This window comes from Neopelma chrysocephalum, unplaced genomic scaffold (assembly GCF_003984885.1).
Source record: "Neopelma chrysocephalum unplaced genomic scaffold, ASM398488v2 Primary Assembly neopelma1_24, whole genome shotgun sequence".
NCBI lineage: Eukaryota > Metazoa > Chordata > Aves > Passeriformes > Pipridae > Neopelma > Neopelma chrysocephalum.
In genome coordinates this window covers 31007044-31027300 of record NW_020897693.1, presented here as the reverse complement: position 1 = coordinate 31027300, position 20257 = coordinate 31007044, and the positions used below count along the sequence as shown (strand labels likewise).

The 20257-nt window shown below is 42.8% G+C and overlaps 1 protein-coding gene across 1 annotated transcript in view; it reads left to right on the top strand.

The window, feature by feature from the left end:
- EGLN3 (egl-9 family hypoxia inducible factor 3) overlaps nucleotides 1-10217 on the top strand; it is a 30120-nt gene extending 19903 nt beyond the window's left edge. Inside the window, exons 2-5 of the mRNA XM_027670553.1 lie at nucleotides 2411-2530; nucleotides 4422-4558; nucleotides 5246-5319; nucleotides 6478-10217. Coding sequence (XP_027526354.1) covers nucleotides 2411-2530; nucleotides 4422-4558; nucleotides 5246-5319; nucleotides 6478-6515 — 369 coding nt within the window. The 3' untranslated portion in view covers nucleotides 6516-10217. The remainder of the gene's footprint in view (nucleotides 1-2410; nucleotides 2531-4421; nucleotides 4559-5245; nucleotides 5320-6477) is intronic.
- Nucleotides 10218-20257: the final 10040 nt, after the last annotated feature.

Here is a 20257-nt window from a genome sequence, read left to right as displayed (position 1 = left end):
ATTTTTACATTGCAGATACAGCTGACTTGTGGTTTCCACCAGACTTCTGCTCCTAACAGACTTGTTTCCAACACTGGCTGTAGGCTGACCCTTACTGCTGTTATCAGGCTGATAGTGAAATGTAGATGCAGCTGTGAAGCCATATATAATGGCAGAATGACAACAGAGCAGACAGGGTCTACAGCAAAATACCTAGCCAACTGTGTGATGGAAGAGAGCTTATTACTTGGAATTAAAGGTATTTGCTCTTGTTTAGCATAATCTCCTGCCTCTGTAGGCCACCAGTCTCTAGGCATCTGTGGCTTGAGGTGTCAAGGTGAAGAACAGGTCCTGGTGACTTACTTCTGCCTGCAGGTACTGTTCTGGTGCTTGTGGGGAGGAAGGGAAGTTAATTCATACATGCTGACTCCTGTGGATAGATTTTGTTCTTGGTAGCAGAGAGTTCGAGGGATCCTCTGTGCTGGCTGGCAATAGCTTCTGTGCTGGTGTTTGTTGGCATGGTAAAATTACCTTGGTAATTAAAGCAGCATGTGCTATACTCTAAGTGGTCATGTACCCCATGAGAACAGCATGGCTTTGGCATGTGCTTGGAAGAGGAAAACAAGACTTCTGGGGTTCCTAGATAAAAATTTCAACTGGTCTTAGTAAAGCCTGTACTGCCAATCTCCAGCGCTAGCAACTGTGCATGGCAGATCATTGGAGCAGGTCATACAAATGGTGCACAGTCATATCCTTGTCCTGGGGGACAGGCATGGACAGTACTCTTGCATCTGAAGGTAGGATGTTATGGTCTGAATGGATGGAAAACTAGATGGGCAAAAAACTGGTTGGATGGTTGGATTTGGAGGGTTGTGGTCAATCAGTCATATCATACCTGGAGGCTGGTAACAAATGGAGCACCACAGGGATCTATCATGGGACCTGTCCTGTTAACCACTCTTATTTATCAGTAACCTGAAGCAGATGGTAGAGTGCCCTCTCTTCAAGTGTGCAGAAGACCCCAAACCGAGGGGGCCAGTTGATGGCCTCGAGGGCAAGGCTGCAACCAAAGGGTCCCAGATGGACTCAGAGAACAGGCCAACAGGAACCTTATGGAAATAAACATGGGCAAACACAAGTCCTGCTCCTGGGAAGGAAGAGTGCCTTGCAGCAGTACAGGCTGGGGGCCGCCAGCAGCTCTGATCAGCTCTGCTCCCCCAGGGAGCCTGGGAACACTCAGGTGGTCTTGGTGGAAAGTGAACTGAACATGAGCCTGCAGCGTGCTTCCTGCACAAGAAGCTCCGGGGCACTGTTTACAGGAGCACAGCACATAGATTGAGGGGAGTGATTATTGCCCTCTCATCTCTGGAGAAACCACATCTGGATATTGTGTGCAGCTTTCCAACCAAACTTAGTTCATCATCTCCCATCACTCTTGCTGCTACTACTGGCAGGCAATGAAAGGAAATGTCAGAGGACTGGGAACAAGACTTCTATTGCAACAACTTTAGTGGTGATTGGTATCAGTACCAAGTAGCCCCAATAGTGAAGAATTGACTCTGAAACAAAGATCTAGTACCCTACCAACAGTCTCACCTGCTCTTCCCTGCATTCTGCTTAGGCTGCTAATGATGTCAACATCTTTGCTGCAAAAAGCCTTATAAGACATGTTGACTGTCATGTGGTTTGGAGTAATTCATGTTAGGCTTATCTCATAATTCAAGGTGAAATTTAAACCATGAATTAAGCGATTGTATCAACAAGTCTGAAGATGATCAAAGAGAGAAGTATGCTCTGAAAGCTGTTTGGTTAGTTCTGTGGCTCAGTCCATGAAAGCAAACATGCACTGCCCTGTACAAACACAGCACAAAGGAGTTGCAGTTTTTTGCAGACTTTGCTCTGTGGACTTTTACCCACACTTCCTGGGAACCCTTACTTTGTGTTGGACTTAGGGATCTATATGACAGTGACTGGAAGATATGAACAGAGGAGGATGATAGTAGGTAAGGCATGACGTGCTCGAATTGCTTTCTACTTTCATTATGACTGGGAAATCAATTTTGCAATGACTGTTTATCTTTAGAAACCTAAGCAAACTTCAGCTGAAACTCCTTCAAAGTCACGTAGCTTGTAAATGACAAACTTGTACCATACTTATTAGTGCTTTAGTTTAATTCAATTTTTTTCTACCTTAGTGTATATATTGTGAATTATGAAGGGTATTTGTTTTCCAGTTTGGAATTTCATGCTGGCTAACCTGCCCTGTGAAAGAAGTTTGTGCAAATATACCTTCTGGTGGTGCCTGCTGCAGGTTTTGGATTGATAAGCTGAAAAATACTGAACCAAACTGGTGATGGGAGGATGCTTAGAAAATTAAAACTGAAGGTAAGCATCTTGTAGAATTAATTATTTTACAATCTTTATCTTGCAGGCTATGGTTGCTTGCTATCCTGGAAATGGAACTGGTTATGTTCGTCATGTGGACAATCCAAATGGTGATGGGCGCTGCATCACCTGTATTTATTACCTGAATAAGAATTGGGACTCCAAGGTGAGTAAGCCACAGGTTTGAGGCAGAACATGAAAGAAAAACTACTTCAGAAACAGAGCTTTGGAGCTGTCAGTTTGTTTCTGTGAACTCTGAGCTTCTGAACAGCTGGTCTATTCTTCATCTCTCCATTTTTTTTCTTGGTGTTTATGGCAACCCTTTGGAAGTAAAAAGCTGAACTGTTTCCTTACCATTCTCTCTCCCATCATTCACACATACTGTTTTATTGCTATAAAATAAGGCTTCTAAGCACAGGGCTGTGTGCTCTTAACACTTTGTTTAGAAGAAACAGCACTAGAAAGAAAAACAATCCACTAAAGAATAAGTGGGTTCTGGGAGCAGAGTAAAATGACAGCCCAAATTTGTGCCTCTGTCATTCTTGATACTTCAGGCTAACCTGTGGAAGATCTTCAGGCAGTTCCCTTTGTAGTTTTCTTTAGGAAGCAGTGAGGCTTAGTAAGAGGAATAAACACATGGTTTGGTTCATGCTATCCAGCTTTGATTCTACCAGTGCGTCTCTTGACAGCACAGAGCTCTTGTTTCTGCCTATGTTACTAACACAGTTAAGTCAGCCTTGAATGTACTATACCTTTAAGTTAGAAACAAAAGAAGGGTTTGTAAAACTGCAGGATGTCTCTTTACAATTCTGTTGTCATAACGCAGCACAAACCATTCACGTGGGTGATCTTTTGAAAATTGTCCAGTGTTTATTGCTTCTCTAACCCGTTTTCAGGCCAAGATGCTCTTTAAGCACATGTAAATACTATGAACCCCCATAAGGGAGTTCAGGTATAGAGACAATGCCATTGAAAAATGCACTGTTGCAGAAAAAAACACATCCCTTTACAGAGAGTATGACAGTGAAACATCTCAATGTAATAAAATGAAGGAGGAGATGTGGGAGGAAATGCAAATATCCAATTTATTTTGTGCACTGCACTCTTATTCAGATAGTGAGGAAGCACCCCAGTGGGCACTAAGAAAAGCTAACTGAAATCCAGGACACTGATGGAGTTCATTAGGTAGGTGTGACAGTAATTTTATGTAAGTATATGCTGGAGGAGATGCAATATAACAATATAACCATACTGGGCTTTAAAAGCAACCATGTGACTTTAAACCTGACCTGACCTCACAGTTCTGCATGCCGCATAGAGGTACTACGTCAGGTCAGTGCTGGGTTGACAGCATCTTCACTGTACTCTGGTGCATCATAAAAACCTCCGAAGAGCCCTCTAACAACAGCAGGGATGAGGCAGAGCTCATCTTCATCTTTTGAAGTTTCTACAGTGCGTGCAGATCATCAGACCTTTTCCCTAAATATTGTGGCACATGGAAAGGCAGAAATTATATGGGAGAGAAACGAGGCTATGTCTAAGTAGGGAGAATGATGATTGGGAGCTGTAATGTATTAAGGGGAAGCTTTAAAAATCTAACAATAGAACAGACTTCACTCTTCCCAGGGCATAAAAGTTAATTCATATGTGATCAGATGCAGGCACTGAAACACTCTAAGCAGTGTCTACCAATTGCTGGGAGGAGAGTCTGAATTCAGGCTGGTCAGGTGAAGCAGCTCTGTGGTATTCACTGGTTCTAGAGCTGTGACTGGGAGCTCAGAAGTTTCCCGGTGTTTGCTACAGGGCTAGTGTTATCTTTATCTTGGTTCCATTTACTTTAGACAGAAGGTTATGCTGAAGCATTACAAGCTGTTTGGGAAAATTAAGGTGGCTAGGAGATTCAGTAAGGTTTTCCAGTGTTGTCACATAGCTGTCTTGGTTATCATTAGATGTTTATTCCTCATTTGTTAGGTGTTGAGGAGGGAGAAATAAGTCATTGTTCACATGAATGTATGGATGTTTATATGTGTAAAAAGCAATCTTTCCTTTTCTTTCAGCTGCATGGTGGAATTCTTCGAATATTCCCAGAAGGAAAGTCCTATGTAGCAGATGTTGAGCCGATTTTTGACCGATTACTTTTTTTTTGGTCAGATAGAAGGAACCCACATGAAGTCCAGCCTTCTTATGCAACCAGGTGAGTAGCATATTTGGTATTGGTATTTGGCTAGGAAAAACCCCAAAGCATCTCTTCTACCAATATTTGTATCTAACATTATGGTCATCATGTTTAAATACACATGTGCATAAAAAATAGGTTTTGAGTGAATTTTCTGGTTTTGAGTCACTAGGAATTTTCTCATTAAATAAGGAAGAGCAAGCTTGAATGATAAGTTTCCTTGTGTGATGGAAAAAAGGGTCTTTAACCATTGACAGGAGAAATCTTCGAAGCAGGCATAGCTATTTAGCTGGGAAGTGCTGGGTTATTCTTTTGCCCTTGTAATACTATAGGGATTGTTGGGACTACCATCTGTCAGCAGGCTATGAAAAGCTGATGTGATGCAGGGCAACCCCCAAGCTGCCTATGGGCGTCCCAGAGCACAAAAACATGCAAAGGCCTGAAAGCTACTTTTGCCCTCTGTTAGCAGGGGCTGTGCTCTCTGTTGTGCCCCCAAGCAGAAATTCTCACCTATATTTCTATTTGACTTGGTAAAATACATGCTAAAATGCTGTCTGTGTTTGTCTGTAAAGATGAGCCATTTTCATCCTATTTTTTTATCTACTAATCCAGTTTTGTTTTTTGCTTTCTCCATGAGCATGAAACTCCAGGGTTCTATTTTAATAGCAAAAGTTGAAACAAACGCAAGGTTTCTTTCTTTTATAGATATGCCATGACTGTGTGGTATTTTGATGCCGAAGAAAGAGCAGAAGCCAAAAAAAAGTTCAGGAGCTTAACTGGTATGATTTTTTTTAAAAATAAATGTTCACCAGAAAGAATTTAATGCATTTTGATATTTCCAAAGTCAGAGACAGACCAGGAATGATTCTGTAGCTAGAGGGGTGTGTAATGCGTTTTCAAAAAGCTTTTTCACCTCTAATCACTTGTGAGTTATTTTATGCAAAGTGGAGAAGCTGTAGCAGAAGAAGATTTAGCCTGGCCCTAGTATCCCTGATGAACGTGATGGGGAAAATGGGAGGGACAGTTTCTGATTTCTCTCCCAAATGACTGAGATTTTTTTCCAACCCAAAGTTCTACTCATAGAGTCAGATCATCTTTTGTTATTTAGGAAGTATATTTCTAAGTGGAAAAATTCATAGTGACCTTGGATTGTATAGATTATGAGCTGGAAAGAAACTAAGTTTAGAAATACATGTAAGTGCATCTTTTGGCAGGCAGTACTGGAGTAGCTGTGATCATGGTGCACTTCAAGAGCTACCTAATAGCTTCAAGTCAGCCCACAGACACTTCGGCAGAAGCCCACAAAGAGGTGACCCCAGCTTTCTAATGGCAGCCACACTACCTGCTACTGTAGTAATGGCATATGAGTCATGGACTGAGTTGGCCAGATGTGTCCCAGCACCCTACCTGGGACCATGATCAAAGGTTTGCTGTTTGGAGGAGTGTAAGATTTGGTCTTCAGGGGCTGCCTCAGGCAGTTCCTAAAAATACAGTGTGGAGAGCTCTTGTCTTTTTGAAAACACGTGCAGCTGGGTTCAGCAAAGTTGTAATTAGTTGAATGATTTTCAGAACAGACTGTTGTCATCTCTGTACTCATATACAAAGCAAATACTGGCTTCACCCTTAAAGGGGATCGTGAGCCAAGAAGTGGTGGGAGGAAGTATCACTGATCTGGAGTCTGAAAGTTTATTGGGCTTCTTAAATACTGTATCTTCAGTTTCAGTGGGACAAAGGTACAAAATCTTGGTGTGACTGTTTCATTAACGTGCTGTGGTATCATACAGTATTTCAGGCCACATAGTGCATTCATATCACAATTCTGAAATGCAAAGTATTGTCCATTGAAAACAAACCAACTTGTTTCTGAGTTTTCAGATGAGTACTGTCAGAACCCCCTGGTTTAACTGTTTCTCACTTTTTTCTTTTTTTTGATGTAGATGCAAGGAAGAGAGAAGCACCTCTTAATGAAGACTAATCAACTGTTTCTGAACTCTTCGTGAGGAAATAAGATCCCAAAGATGACTTCCATTTCCAGCAAACAATGGCAAATCATTATTATGCACAAGAATGTACTGGTTGTGTCTAGCATGTGCATCTTATACTGATGGTACTTATGGCAGCCTCCTGTCATGCTGCATCTGGCAGAAGGAACACTTTTTTTCTCTTTGCCTTTTGCTGGAAAAAGTAACCAGGGTTAAAAAAAAAAGAGTATCACTAAGCCAACTGGCTTTTGATCACTCTTGTAACTAAGATAATGATCATTGGAACTAGTGGTAAAAACCTGAGTCTTATTTGCACTTTATGGTGAAGAAAAAATCTAGCTCAATGGGAAGGAGCTTTGCAAGTTTAAAATCTGTGGCAGACTGCTAATAGGCACAGAGATATATTGGACATGTGAAACTAAATTGGATATTTCACAGATTTGTAGGGTGTCATCTCATGGTCTATCCCAAGTGGACCTGTTGATGTACTGTTCATCACTTTGCAGAACATTGGTTCAGCTCTTTGATAGCATGACTTTCCAAACAGATTTTTGTCTACACAATCATTGCATTTCCTGGATTTTGTTTGCTTTTCAAGAAGCAAGTTCTAGCTAGTTGCACTAGTTGCACTGCCCTTTCTGTCTCAGGACTGAGGGGTTAGTAGTTATGTATCTATTCACAACTTTGTAAAACCCTTTCTTTTCTGTTCTGAGCAGGATGGGTTCTACGTTTTCTATTTTCACAGTTGGGTACAGCAGCTGTTTTCTCCCTAAAGTCTGGTAAACTTGGAAGGCTTATGGCACACAATACTTTGGCACTAAAGGCCAGTGATATATAGAGTTTAGGGTTTGCTTTGTGACTTCTCCATCTCTTATGTTCTGTATGACACAGATATGAATCTGAAAGGAAAAGAGATATCTCGCAGTCTGACAAATATATGATAAATAATGGGTAACTTAGACTTGATTTTTATGCTGATTATTCTTAGTTAACACACTTGTTTAATTTTGCATGCGTGTGTAATTTGAATGAAACAGCATTTCCGTTTCAATTGGTCTGTTGTGCCAGGTAACTACTACTGTTGTGCCCAAGCTGTGGGATCAGTTATTCAATGGCAAAGCACACATTTTTTTCTCCATTATTTTTTTAAACAATAGACTCAATGAGTAACTGGTCAACTATCTCCAGTCTAAGCTTCTACAACCAGCACTTTCTATGCAGTTCAGAATAGCTCTTACTGAAGCTGGGAGCTGGTGGTGGGTGTATTTATCACTCACACTAACTGTTCTCAACGTAATATACTCACTTGCATTCATTTTTATCTCATGTTGTCAGTGTGTATGTCACACCCTATTAAATGTTCCAAATAGATGCCCCCTTCGGTGTCCCATATTTTCCTGTGCCACCTGCCTGCAGTGGTGATGATGGTCTGTCTGGACCACTGGCCCCTGCACTGGTTCACCACACTGTGCCAGGCTGTCATGCTAGTGATGGGTCTGCAGGCCAGCTCTGTTGCACTTGAGCTAGGGAATGGAAAAGTAGCGTGCAATGGCAACTATTAAACGTCAGCGGCAGAAGGGTAACAGCTGCATAGGACAGAAAAGAAATAACTTTCGTAACTTAAAAAATGATGATATAAAAGGAGTATCTTTTAGAGCAGTTTTATGTCTTAAAAAAGAAAATAAACTGGGCATTCTTCAGCCTGTCCTTGAATGCTGAATGTAAATACAGTAGTGCTAAGAAACCCCTCATTCTCTCTGACTTCTCCCAGAGATCCAGCTATGGTCTTATAGGCCTGACCACTGTGCACCTTAAGAGAGGAAGTATGAGGGAACGTGTGACAAATATTCTTACAACTCAAGACCAGAAAACAACAAATAATCTGATAAATGTCCTTTAATGTTATGAAAAACATTATTCCTCTATAGTTGCTTCTAAGTAACACACCATAGATTTGAAGGAAACTTAATGATAACTTAATTCTCATTCTGCAATGCCCGTGTGGGAGGAGAAAGTTAGGGCTTTTCCTTGAGAGTGAGAGGTAACCCTTTGAAACATGTGAGGTGTTGAAAAAGGGGGCCCTTATTTAGAAAAGGTGGTGGAACACAACCTGTTGTATTACTATGCAAAGTTGATAATGTTATGTAAATTTTAAACTCCTACATGATTTTAAAAGGAGTAAAACCAGCTAAAACAGGGCAGAGCAAGTATTGCTTTGCCTCTAGTAACTGTAACCTTAAAAATACACTAGTAAGAGATGTTAGTACACATCTTACTGGAGCCTGGAACAGTGGAAAACCAACATGATGAGAGGGGAAAGGCTTTTGTTTAAAGTCTGAAAAAGGAAAGTACTTTAGTTACCACTGTTGTTACCACCTGGTTTCTGCAGTGGTCAGCAACACATGGGTGGTGGATGGAGCACGGAGCTGTATGATTGCATTTATTGTAAATAAAGTACATGTTTTCATTTTTAGCCAATATCTTCCTCATCTAGATAGAAGACAGAATGATTATTCTGTGTCAGAGAGCCCTGTCTTTATTAACACACATAATCAAGTGCAAAAAAGTTGAGGGAACAGGATTTTGAAACCATTTTCTCAGTCCTGTTTCAGACTTTTACCCTGTTTCCAGAAAAGTGGGATTATCTCCTTGAAGATACTGTAGTTTAATTGGGGGTGGGATGTATGGGGTGTTGCTCATGTGGGAATACGCAGGTGTGATGTTTTCTACATAGATTTCTCTTACCTGTCTCTGGAGTTGTTGCAAACTGCTCTGTAAGAATGCAATTGACTAAAGAACTGTGGGGGAAGCAGGCTGCTACAGTGGGGAGGGCATTTCAACCAGGCTCTTTCCTTGGGTATTGTCTTCATGGTAAGCTGTTTGAATCACATATGGCTAAAGAGCACTTGTTAACCAGTTGGGAAAAAGTGTTTTCTCTAAGGCATTTAAGTTTAATCCTCCAAAAGTTCTGGGCTTTTATTTCTTAACCTTTAGAAAATGTGCCTTCATCATTTGTATCTGTGAAGATGTTTCATGTCACATGTGCACGTCATACAAGTTTTTCATGGCTCTTAAGAAATACGGTTGCCTTTTCAAATGCAGTTGCATGAGAAAAATCCGCAGAGCCACCAAACCACAATTTTCGACAGGTGGTTTTTGTTGTGCAGGGAGGAAAAAGGCCAGGAAACAGTGCTGAAAATCTATTTTTATTCCTAAACTGCAGCCACTGGCCTTTTGAGCAAAGTAGCCTCTAATAAATCTTTTTCTCTAGATTACTTCTGACTCTGTAAGGAATGACCTCTACAAAGTAGTGTCTAAAAAGATCCACTCTTTTTTCCTTCTATCTTTAAACAGTTTTAGTCCTTTCCAATTGTGTTTTTTAAAATGTTGGAATATATTACATGTATTTGTTGTTGCAAAATAGCTGGCTCTAACACCACTTGCATCTAGAAGAAAATATCTATTTGCAGGCAAATGACTACTTCTACTTTGTGATGTACTCCCAGCAGATATCTGAGAGTGAGTTATAACTACATCTTCTCTTGTCAGGTTGTATGCTGGTCAACAATGCTGGCACTTTGCATTGGATTCATGTAGAAACTCCTAGTAGTATTTTACCATACATCACATTTTGTGTTCCTGTTACTATTAAAAAAAACTGTAGCAGGAGTCAATAAACACTGGGTCATGTTAAACATTGTCCTGTGCAAATCTCTTCAGTCTTGTGTCTTACTATGGCCAGGGATGTGAGGGATAGGTGCAGTGCCACGCTGCTGGATGTAGGGTAGTGGCACTGCACAGAGGTGACACTGAAATCCATATCCACCACTGTCTTCTGCTGTTGGGGAGACCTCTTTTTGTTGTCCTCAATTTGGTACACTTCGTTGGTCACATCCTGCTATTTGAAAGTTATTTACCTTGCTAGTGGCCCTCTTCTTGAAATGCCTATTTGTTTTCACACTCCTGTTGAACCAGATAACATTCTCACGATTCAATTATTGTTTGATAAGTTTTATTTTTAACAGTGTTCACATCCTCCCCCTGCTACTTTTCCACCCTGACTCCCACAGTTTTCTCCTATGGCTGTGTGGGAGACTTCTCCTCACTCCCACTAACTGCGGTTGAATGAAAGCCAGGGCATTTTCACCCGTTTAGTAGAGCTGTGAACTTTCTGATTCCTTTGCAGTATTGTGAATAGTGAGAATTTCCCTTTTCCTATTTAAAACATGCATTCTATCATTCAGGGCTTGGATTTTACATTTTTTTTTTTTGTTAAAGGGAAGAGATCTCTAAATAATTTGCCATTTATTTAAGCATTTCTTTTACACTGAGGAGTGCTTAGAGCATGTGGAGAAGACCTAAGGAAAGCGGAGGTGTTTCTCTTCTGATCGCGCTCCTCACAGACTAAAGGTTCTTAGGGACAGTTTGAGAAGAAGCTGGCTGTTGGCCATCCAGCTGCCAAGAACTTCTCTCTGAACTCTGACTAAACTTTCCCTAAGCAAATATGTTTGCAGTAATTGTTATCTTACAGCTATTTAGGGGTCTTTTTCCTCCCCCACCTACCCAAAGGGATATGGCTAAATATATTTGCACTGACAATTCCCATGACTCTTCAGAATGCATCTGATATCAGAGGTTGCACTGAAAATTGCAAAGTAGCATGACAGTGGAAGAGAGGTTAGTAAAAATCGATTCCCCTTTCCCACATAATGTTGTCTCTCAGAGTTGATAAAACTCCCATCCTCTTCCACAAAACATAGATAGAATTTTTAGTCTGTCTTGTGAAAAGCAGGAATAATTTCATCTGCGTGTGTGCTTATTTTAAACAAAGTTGGAGATGCTACACTGGGTCAACTGCAGTCAACAGCAATTCCTGTGTTGTAGCAAATGCAGTCAGTGCCAGCATGCCCAGTGCTCCTGTGCTGGACACCCACAGTGGTAAGTCTTCCTGCCAGAGAGGAGGCAGTTTGTGATCCCTGATCTTAGCCAACACACTGGACACTGATTTGGCAGGAGGGCAGTTGGAGTGCAGCTGGCTCTTAAAAGCCTGCTGTATGGGGGGCTGGTGAGAAGCATGGAAAGAAATACCCCGTGGTCTAAACAGTGGAGCTCTGAGGATCACTTGTGGTTACATGCAGCTGTTATTAGTTCCTTTAATTTTGACAGTTTCTCAGCTCATACCTGCCGACTGTCTAAAACACCTCAGAGCAGCAAAATCAGAATGAAGGTTTAAACTTGTGCACTTAGGGAAAAGAGCTCTCCAAAGAGTAGAGCCAGTGCCTTTAAACAGAAGGGTTTGTGTGCCAGAATGTATCCCTTTTTTCCCAGCTGTGGCAGTCTGATTAATAAAAAATGCTATCTCCCCTTGCAAGCCTTGTTTCTCTGATACAGCTGTTAAAATTTAGTAACTTCCAGAATTGCGAACTTAAAGTATTTTCCTGGTCCCTGGTGGCCTCTGACCTATGAAGCATTGCTGCTGCATGATATTTTGAACACCATAATGCTGTATGCAGCATAGACAATTTCTTAATGAAAAACCATTATCCAGGTACAGCAAAGCAGTGGCAGAAGGGTTGGCACTACTTAAAAGAGGTCCTCTTTGCCCTGTACAGCTGCTGGTGGTGCTGTGGCAAGAAAGTTTTGTTGTGCTTTTCTAATAACAGTAATAGGTGAGAGCAGACCTGGGCTGGCAGAAGTGGCTACGGGGCAGTGGTGTGAGCTGAGTGGGACAAGGTTGCCCAGCACCCTGGGAACAGTGGCCTTTGGCACTGAGCTGCCCTCTGCCAGTGTGAGTTGCAACTGGACATGTCATCCTGCCAATGTGGATGAGCCCAGGAATCTGATATAGAAAGCTGAGAGTGGGAACCCAAGCATTTATATATTTAGGGGTTACAGCATGGAGTCGTGACCACCCTCTGCAGGCTTTGCCTTTGCTCCTTGGCAGAGGGGATTGAAGTCACAGCTCCCATCAGAGGGAGCAAAGCCATCCTCCATTCAGGCTTCTCTTTCACACCAGAGCATTACATAGATAGGCAAGGGAGCTATTTGAGGAATGAGCCAGCAGCACAGCAGTAAAAACCTTCCCCTGGGATGTAATGATTCTGTTTTGGAGCAGCATCTGTCCAAGAACTGCAAATTGACCAGGAATTGTGCAAAATGGGGGCATTTTTCCCCATCTTCAATATTAGTGGTGGCCTGGCTGAGGTGCTTACATGCCTAGGCTGCTGGCTAATATGGCAGTCAAAAGTACCTGTCTCTTAGGTGTGGATATTAGGAAGGGAACTGCTCTGGGAACTGAGGATGTGACCTGTGGGCACTGCAGCATCCAGCACTGTAATGCCTGCATCTTGTGAGCACTTAGTTTCAAATCCCTCCAGTGCATGGAAGGAGTGAAAAGAGAAGTTAAAAAAACCCCCCACAATTTAGAGTGGTGGTACATGTGGGAACTGGCAAGAGCCATTTCCCCTTCCACGACAACACTTGCAACTGGAGCCCTGAGGAGCCGGATCTCTCTCCCCTTCAGCACAGGAGAGTCATTCACACATCTCCTGTCTCCCAGGAGAAGGCCCAAGTGGCTTGTTCGGCTGTAAGCACAGATACCTCCTGGACCCATCTACATGGGGTTGTGATAGCATCACTAGTGCTGGTGAGCTTTACAGAAGACTGGGAGAGACAAAGACTCCTGGGGGTATCCATTGGTGTAGACAGACTTGCCACCTCTCACAGGGTGAGCCACATGACCACCCAGTCTCTGCTGGCCACCCCTGTCTGTAACTCATGTCCCGTCTTTCTATGACAAATGGCTGGGTTTGTCCCAGTTTTACATTCCTGTTGATTTACTTCATTTCTATGCAGTAAGGCTGTCCTCGCAGCTCCACTGTCACTGTCGTGGCTGCTGCCCTACGTGGGTCAGAAGTAGCAACAAACTCTGCTTTCACAGTGGAGAAAAGCTGCTTTTGAAGCCAAGCCCCAGGTACCCCTGAGAAGAGTGTCCAATGCTGAGCACATGTGCTACCATGGGAGTCCATGCAGAGGTTGGTCACTCTGGCTCTTCAGGATGCGTTGTCCCTTCCCTGGCAGAGGACGTCAAGCTGTTACAGTTTATGAAAGACAACACCTACTGTCATCATCCCCTCTTACTCTGATATTGGTACAAGAAGTGAGCTGCATCTCCACAGTGCTGTAACAGAGACTCTGAAGCCACTAGCTGTGGGAAGTGGGAAGACAAAAGTATCTGAGGTGGCAGGCAGGTGTGTGTGTCTGCATGTGTGGTGTATGTTTGTTTCCCAGTGTGGCTGGGCTGGAGGGAAGCCTGATTTCCAGGAGGAATTAATTTGAGATAGCTGAAAGTCACTCTTCTGTTACCAACCGAGGTTGGTAATATAAGTTAGTTCTTTTTCCTAAAAGGACTGCAAAATGAAACCACATAACACATCTTTGAAAGTGGAATAATTTAGACAGCAGTAATTTTACTATTGAGCTCTTGTTACCACTCAGCTAACCTCCCAGGCTCTTTCACTAGCTACTGTTACTGGAGAAAAGATATGTTGCATTTTCCAGTGTACAGAAGGGACTCATTCCCTTTGCCAAGACTGACATAGGAAAGAATCTATACTTCAAATATTTACTGTTCCTGAAAGGGGCATCTTGAAGTTTTTGTGTTTTTTTTTTCTTTTTTTTTTCAATAATTTTTTTTCCTAAGTAAACTGAAGGAGAGGAGTTAGAAAAACAGAAGTGTAGCATCTGCTTTTGATATAACTAAAACTTATTAGCATTGTGCTCACAAGGGAGCAGGCTTAGGCTGGACTGCAGCACTGTAGTAAATCACAGCAGCTCTCAGTTCTCCTACTGGTCTCCTGCCAGCTGTTTTGCAACATGGCATTACTGCATGTCAGTCAGGAGCATGCCAAGAGGGAAATATGATTGGTGCTATCACTGATGCAACAGTTGCCAGCTCTGGATTTGTTTGTTTAACTCAGCTGCATCTCATCTCCTATCAAATGCCTCCATGGTGCAAAACTCAGCTGTGGGCTTTTTACAGAGGCTGCCTGTGATGGACCTGACAGCTCCAAAAAATACATCTCCAAAGTTGTATTCCCAGACAGTTTAATGCTCTTACCTGGGACTCAAGGCCTTTGCCCACCTACCTTCAGCAGCTACCCCCTCACCACAAGCTTCTAGGCTGTTGGGGATGAGCCCTTGTAAACCATACAGTGGTGGCCAATGGCCCAGGATGAGCTTCAGCAGTGACTTGCATGACTACAAGCATGTGTCCCAGCTGCTCTGAGACCTCAGGGTCTGGAGAGGCCTTCTGAGCCTATGGCCAAGATGTTGGCCAGACTTCAAGGCAAAGATAAGAAAGGACCATTATTGTGGAAACCTGAAAACAAGCATAAAAACTTTTGAAATTCATGAAAACTGCACAGCACTTTCATATTTAGATTGAAGAGAAAAAGAAAAAAAATAAAAAGAAAAATATGGGAAAAAGAGACTGACACTACACATTTGGCCAAAAACTCAGGCTTGATCAACCTGCCAATCATGCTATTTTTAACCATGTGTGAAGAACCCAAGAGGGCTTGGCATTTCCCTACAGCAGTACTGTAAAATCTCCTGATCACCCATGGGAAATGCCTGCCTTCCTTCTCAGAGACTGCTGATACCCCAGTAAAGGGAGGAAAATGCTGGAGTTTTTTCCCTCCCAAAGACAGAGTATAATCCACATTTTATGCTGGAAATATTTTTGTCTTTCAATATATGTTGCATTCATGTGAAATAAAAGAGAAACTAACCAAGGCTTGGTTTTCTTCTTGAACTTGAATGGAAAACACTTCCAGAAAAGTAAGAAAAGAAGATTTAATGGCACTTTTCTGGCAGGGAGAGAAACAATCCTTAAATCAAAGAGGGAATTAGAACTCCCATGTTGCATTTAAACACTCTGTCTTGGTGGTTAGTCCATACAGGGAGCAAGAAGTTATTACACAAAATTATTAAATGTTCTATACAAAGGGGATAAAGTGGTAAATGTGGTTGCTGTTTCAATCCAAGTGCAGTGGCTGCCTCTGCTTTTGTCAGGACCCCTGAGTGCATAGCTGGGGCTCCACCGAGGGTGCTTGCGGGTAGCTGGTGTATGGCCACACTTTCACTTGGGTGAAAGTTTCCCCACACAGGACCAAGAAGTTGGTTAGCTTTTTAAAAGGGACTTGGCATTCCCTATAACACCTAGAGGTTGTCTGTCAAGGACATGGTGCTGATCTAGGTGGACCAGGCCAGATGGCTGCGCTTGGGAAAGGTCTGGTCAGAATGTAACCTCAGGTGGATGTTGTGGCATGCAGTGACAGCAGGTTGCTTTTAATTTACTAAACACTCCATGCCAGTTTTAACACTTGTCCCACCTTTACAGTGGTTCAGTGGATGACCTGTGTTCATCACTGTGATATATGTTAACGTACCACCCCATGCTCCAAGCAAGGGAGAAGATGCCTGTTGTTTAGAGGTACCAGGAGCTTCTCTTATAAGAAGAAAAAAATCAAGGCAGAAAAAAAAAAAGACATCTGAACAGACATTTAGTAGTCAAAGTAAGAGTCTTAACAGACTTAAGCTCGGCTGTCTTCAGAGAGTTTTCAAAAGCTTACTGCAAACACTTCTGTTTCAAAGCTTATGCTCCTTTATCTATGAGAAGCTAAACACTGGCTAATTCTTTAATTAGTTTCCAACAAGATGTTTTTCTCTGTAGTCAAGGCTTGCAACAGGATAATTATGTCTTTAGTTTAAAAACAAGTGTCAATACAGAAAGTTGTTTTGATTTCTCTTTCTTCAAATGTTTTATTTTGCCTTCTATTTAGCTTCCACCGTGTTGATTCTCACCTGCAATATCTTTCTTTGATTTGGGAAAGGTTGATTACTTTATTCTTAGCTGCCTGTGCTGCAGTTCTAAGGCATGGACACGACAGAGCCAAGCCAGTGCTGTGATCTGTGGTTCAGTTGTATGAATGCAGTGCTTGGGCCCCTCCCAGGGCCAAGGAGATGGAGGAATCTGAGCCACCATCAGCAGAGCAGCACAGCTTATTAAACTGTAATAACCATCTGTCCCTGAGTGCCCACATGCTACACTGCATGGCAAAGACCTGCATTTCGAGCTTCCCAATCTCCTGCCTACAACCAGAATCATCTACATTTATTTTAGCAGAGTTCCCAGCACACCAATAGATCTTCTGCTGGTTGGTCAAGAGCTGATTCGGTCTTGACAGTGCTGAGCAGACATGAATCTTCTAGGCCTGGGTCCCCTGTGAATGTCGTGGTTTAAGCCCAGCCAACAACCAAGTATTATGCAGCTGCTTGCTCACTCCCTCACCAGCCAGATTGTGGAGAAAATCAGAAGGGTAAAAGCTTGAAAATTAGTGGGTTGAGATAAATGTGGTTTAATAGGGAAAGCAAAAACTATGCATACAAACAAAGTAAAAAAAGGAATTCACTGCTTCCCATGGGCAGGCAGGTGTTCAGCCATCCCCAGGAGAGCAGGGCAGACACTTACTTGGGAAGACAAAACCCATCAGTCCAAATGTATCCCTTTCCTCCTTCTTCGCCCGCTTTATCTACTGAGCATTCCGTATGATATAGAATATCCCTTTGGACAGTTTGGGTCACTTGTCCCAGCTATGTCTCCTCCCAATCTCCCATGCACACCCAGTCCCCTTGCCAACGTGGCAAAGCAGAAAAGGCCTTGGCTCTGTATAAGCACTGCTCAGCAAAAACAAAAACATCTCTATATTCTCAACCCTGTGTTCAGCACAAATCCAAAACACAGCCCGGTATTAGCCACTGTGAAGAAAATTAACTTTACCCCAGCCAAAACCAGCACTGAGACCATTGCAAGAGGGAGAGGAATTGCCTCCTCTACCCCTGTCTGCTCCCTGTCTGTCAATATGTGGATGCAGGAGGCCAAAGGTCTGACACCAAGCTTACCCAAGGAGAGTTAGACTGGCTTCATACTCCCCCCAGAAGAAGATCCTGAATATTAGGCTACACAGCATGTCTGTGTGGTGAGGGAGGAGTGTGACCTTTCTGGTTAACCCATTGAAGTTGTTACATGACGGAACAAATACATTTTCATTGATTCAAAAGAAAATTTTATGTGAACTTGAATATTGTGGATGAGCTGTTTTCAAGAAAGATGTGGAAAAAAATGTTCTCCTATCAGTCCACTGAAAAAAATGAGTATGATTAGAGGCCTAGAAAATATAACCTGTGAGGACAAGCTAAAAGACCTGGTACTGTTTCTTCCACAGACAAGGAGAGAGGGAAGAGGAGTGAAGGAAGAAGTAAAAGCATTGTGAGTGTCTTAAAATGCAGGAAATGTTGCTGCAAAGAATAAGGAAGTAGTTTGTTCTATATACCTGTGATGGATTACACAAAAATAATGGGATGAAATTACATCAAGGAAATCGCCAGCCCGCTGTCGGGAAAAGCTTTCTTATGGCTGGGATGCTGAATCACTGGAATGCCTGAAGATGTGTAGATGCCATTACCAGAGATTTGGTTGCAGAAATGTATGCCAGGAGCTATGTAAGTAGCAGTGATTTTACCCTGTAGCAATGAGTGAGGACCAACCAGTCTAAATGACGTCCTGTGTCATCAAAATGTAAGCATTGAATCTGGGCTCAAGGTACATTAGGGAGCAACTTTCCCTCCTGTACAGAGCAGACATGAAGTTGGCTTCTCTGTTTTCTAGCAAATGCAGAGCTATAGGTCATCTTCAATCATTCACTACTAATGGAAATAATACTGCGGGAGAAATAAATGGGAATGATGAAGAAATATACAGTGGGGTATCAGAAGTTAGCCTTTGGGGGCATATGGGTTTGAAGGCAGGAACCTCCACTCCCTCCCCCAGTTCAGGTTCTGATTAAAAAGAATGTGCATGCATCCATTAAGAGTCAGCATTTGCTACCTCCGGAGAACATTTTCTCCCCCTTGCAAATCTGTGCTGCTTTCTGAGTATATTGTAAGTAATTCTCAGTTGAGTCATTAATTCTTTCAACACATCTGAAAGAACTTAACTAATGTGATCATAAATTCAAGCACTTTGAATATCAGTACTTGAGCCCAACTGTGTTTGTTATTAATATTAAATAACATGAATAGTTCTTGCACACTTTCACTTTTAAAACTGGCAGTCCAACATTTTATATAAGTTTGGAACCTATACTATTCTTGCTGCTATAAACATGGTAATACCATAAGCCAAACATTTCCCCCTTATTTTTAGTGTGCTTCCTTTGCTTAGTCTCTGCAAATGCACCCAGAAAGCACATGAAAATTCTTGGTCTCAGCTTCCTTTCATTCCTCTTATCAGCAAATCATGACCATAAGATGTAGACAAGGCCATTTTGGAGGATGTGGGGGCTTCCTAGCCTCCACAGATGGCACATACTCCCCATGCTGGCTTAGCACTTTTAGGGGATGGATTCCATTGCCTTCTGTCTGGATAGAGCACACATGCCAGTACCCTGACCAGCATTACCCTGTACAGCAGGCACAAAGGAGACTTCTCCCCTGCAGTCTTTAGACTCAGTGTCTCAATTTGCTGTGTCCACTGCTGATCTTGAGGTCTCTGTGCTATTATATTTGTGTTCTGTCTCCTGAGAAAGAGAAAAAAGATAGATAAAAGCATGTTTGCAACCTGCCTGGAGAGATGCTGCCTCAACTCTGAAGATGGTGTGTCTCTTCAGTCAGACCTGTGCTTCTCACAAGGGGGGGTTTAATGTCTCCCTGCCCTGGGGCAGGCTAAGGCTCTCCAGTGCCTTTGGGACCTATGCAGGGCTGCAAACACGGGGTCAGCATACGTCCTGCCACCCTGGCTTGAAGGCAAAGTGAAGCTCAGCACTGCCTGTCCTTGGCATAGTGTGACCATGTGTGTGGCAGTTCTAGGGGATGCCTGGCGGAGTGCTTGGCAGTGAACTTGCTGAACTAGCAGGGATGCAGTTGGACAAAAAGAAGCAAGGACAGAAAACCAAGGAAAAAGGAGGGGGAGAGCCCCAAGGCTCAGGTCCAGCTCTGGCAGCTTAGGTCCCCTGATGGCTGTAGGGACAAGTGACTCATGCTGTGCAGGAGCAGGGGAGACCGGGGCACTGTGGGGCCATGGCTCTGACTGCAGCCAACTCCCCCTGGCCACAGAGAAGGGCAAAGAGGACTATGAAGATCCACAACCCATGGGACTGTGAGACGCTGGTACAGCTCCAGAAGAGAACCCTGTGGCCATCCTGCAGAGCCTGATAAGAAAAATATCATTTGGGATGATGTCTGGGCTTGCTGGGAAGCAGGACAGCTGGGGACAATCTTCACAAGGGGAAAGGATGGATGGATAAATGGGAACAGGAATAATTTTAGGCTCCTTCAAGAGGAAAAAACACTTTGCCCACCAGATCCTCAGGCTCACACTCCTTAGCACTTACATAATGGCCAGACTTGAAGACTTGGAAAAGCAGATTGTCAACAAGAAGTGATCCTTGCAGAAGGTTACAGTGCTTGGACAGAGCATGAGGATGTGGAGTAGCTATGTGGCATTGTTATTGCCAGGCTACTGTAAAGCATCTGTGTTCTTGTACTGCAAAATCCCCAGGGGGATGCGTGTATTTATAACAATAAAAAATCTTAAAATCTCACAAAAAAAGAACTTGAACAAAACCCCTGATGCAAAGCCAAGGGGTTCAGCTATCACTGTTGCCTTGTTTCT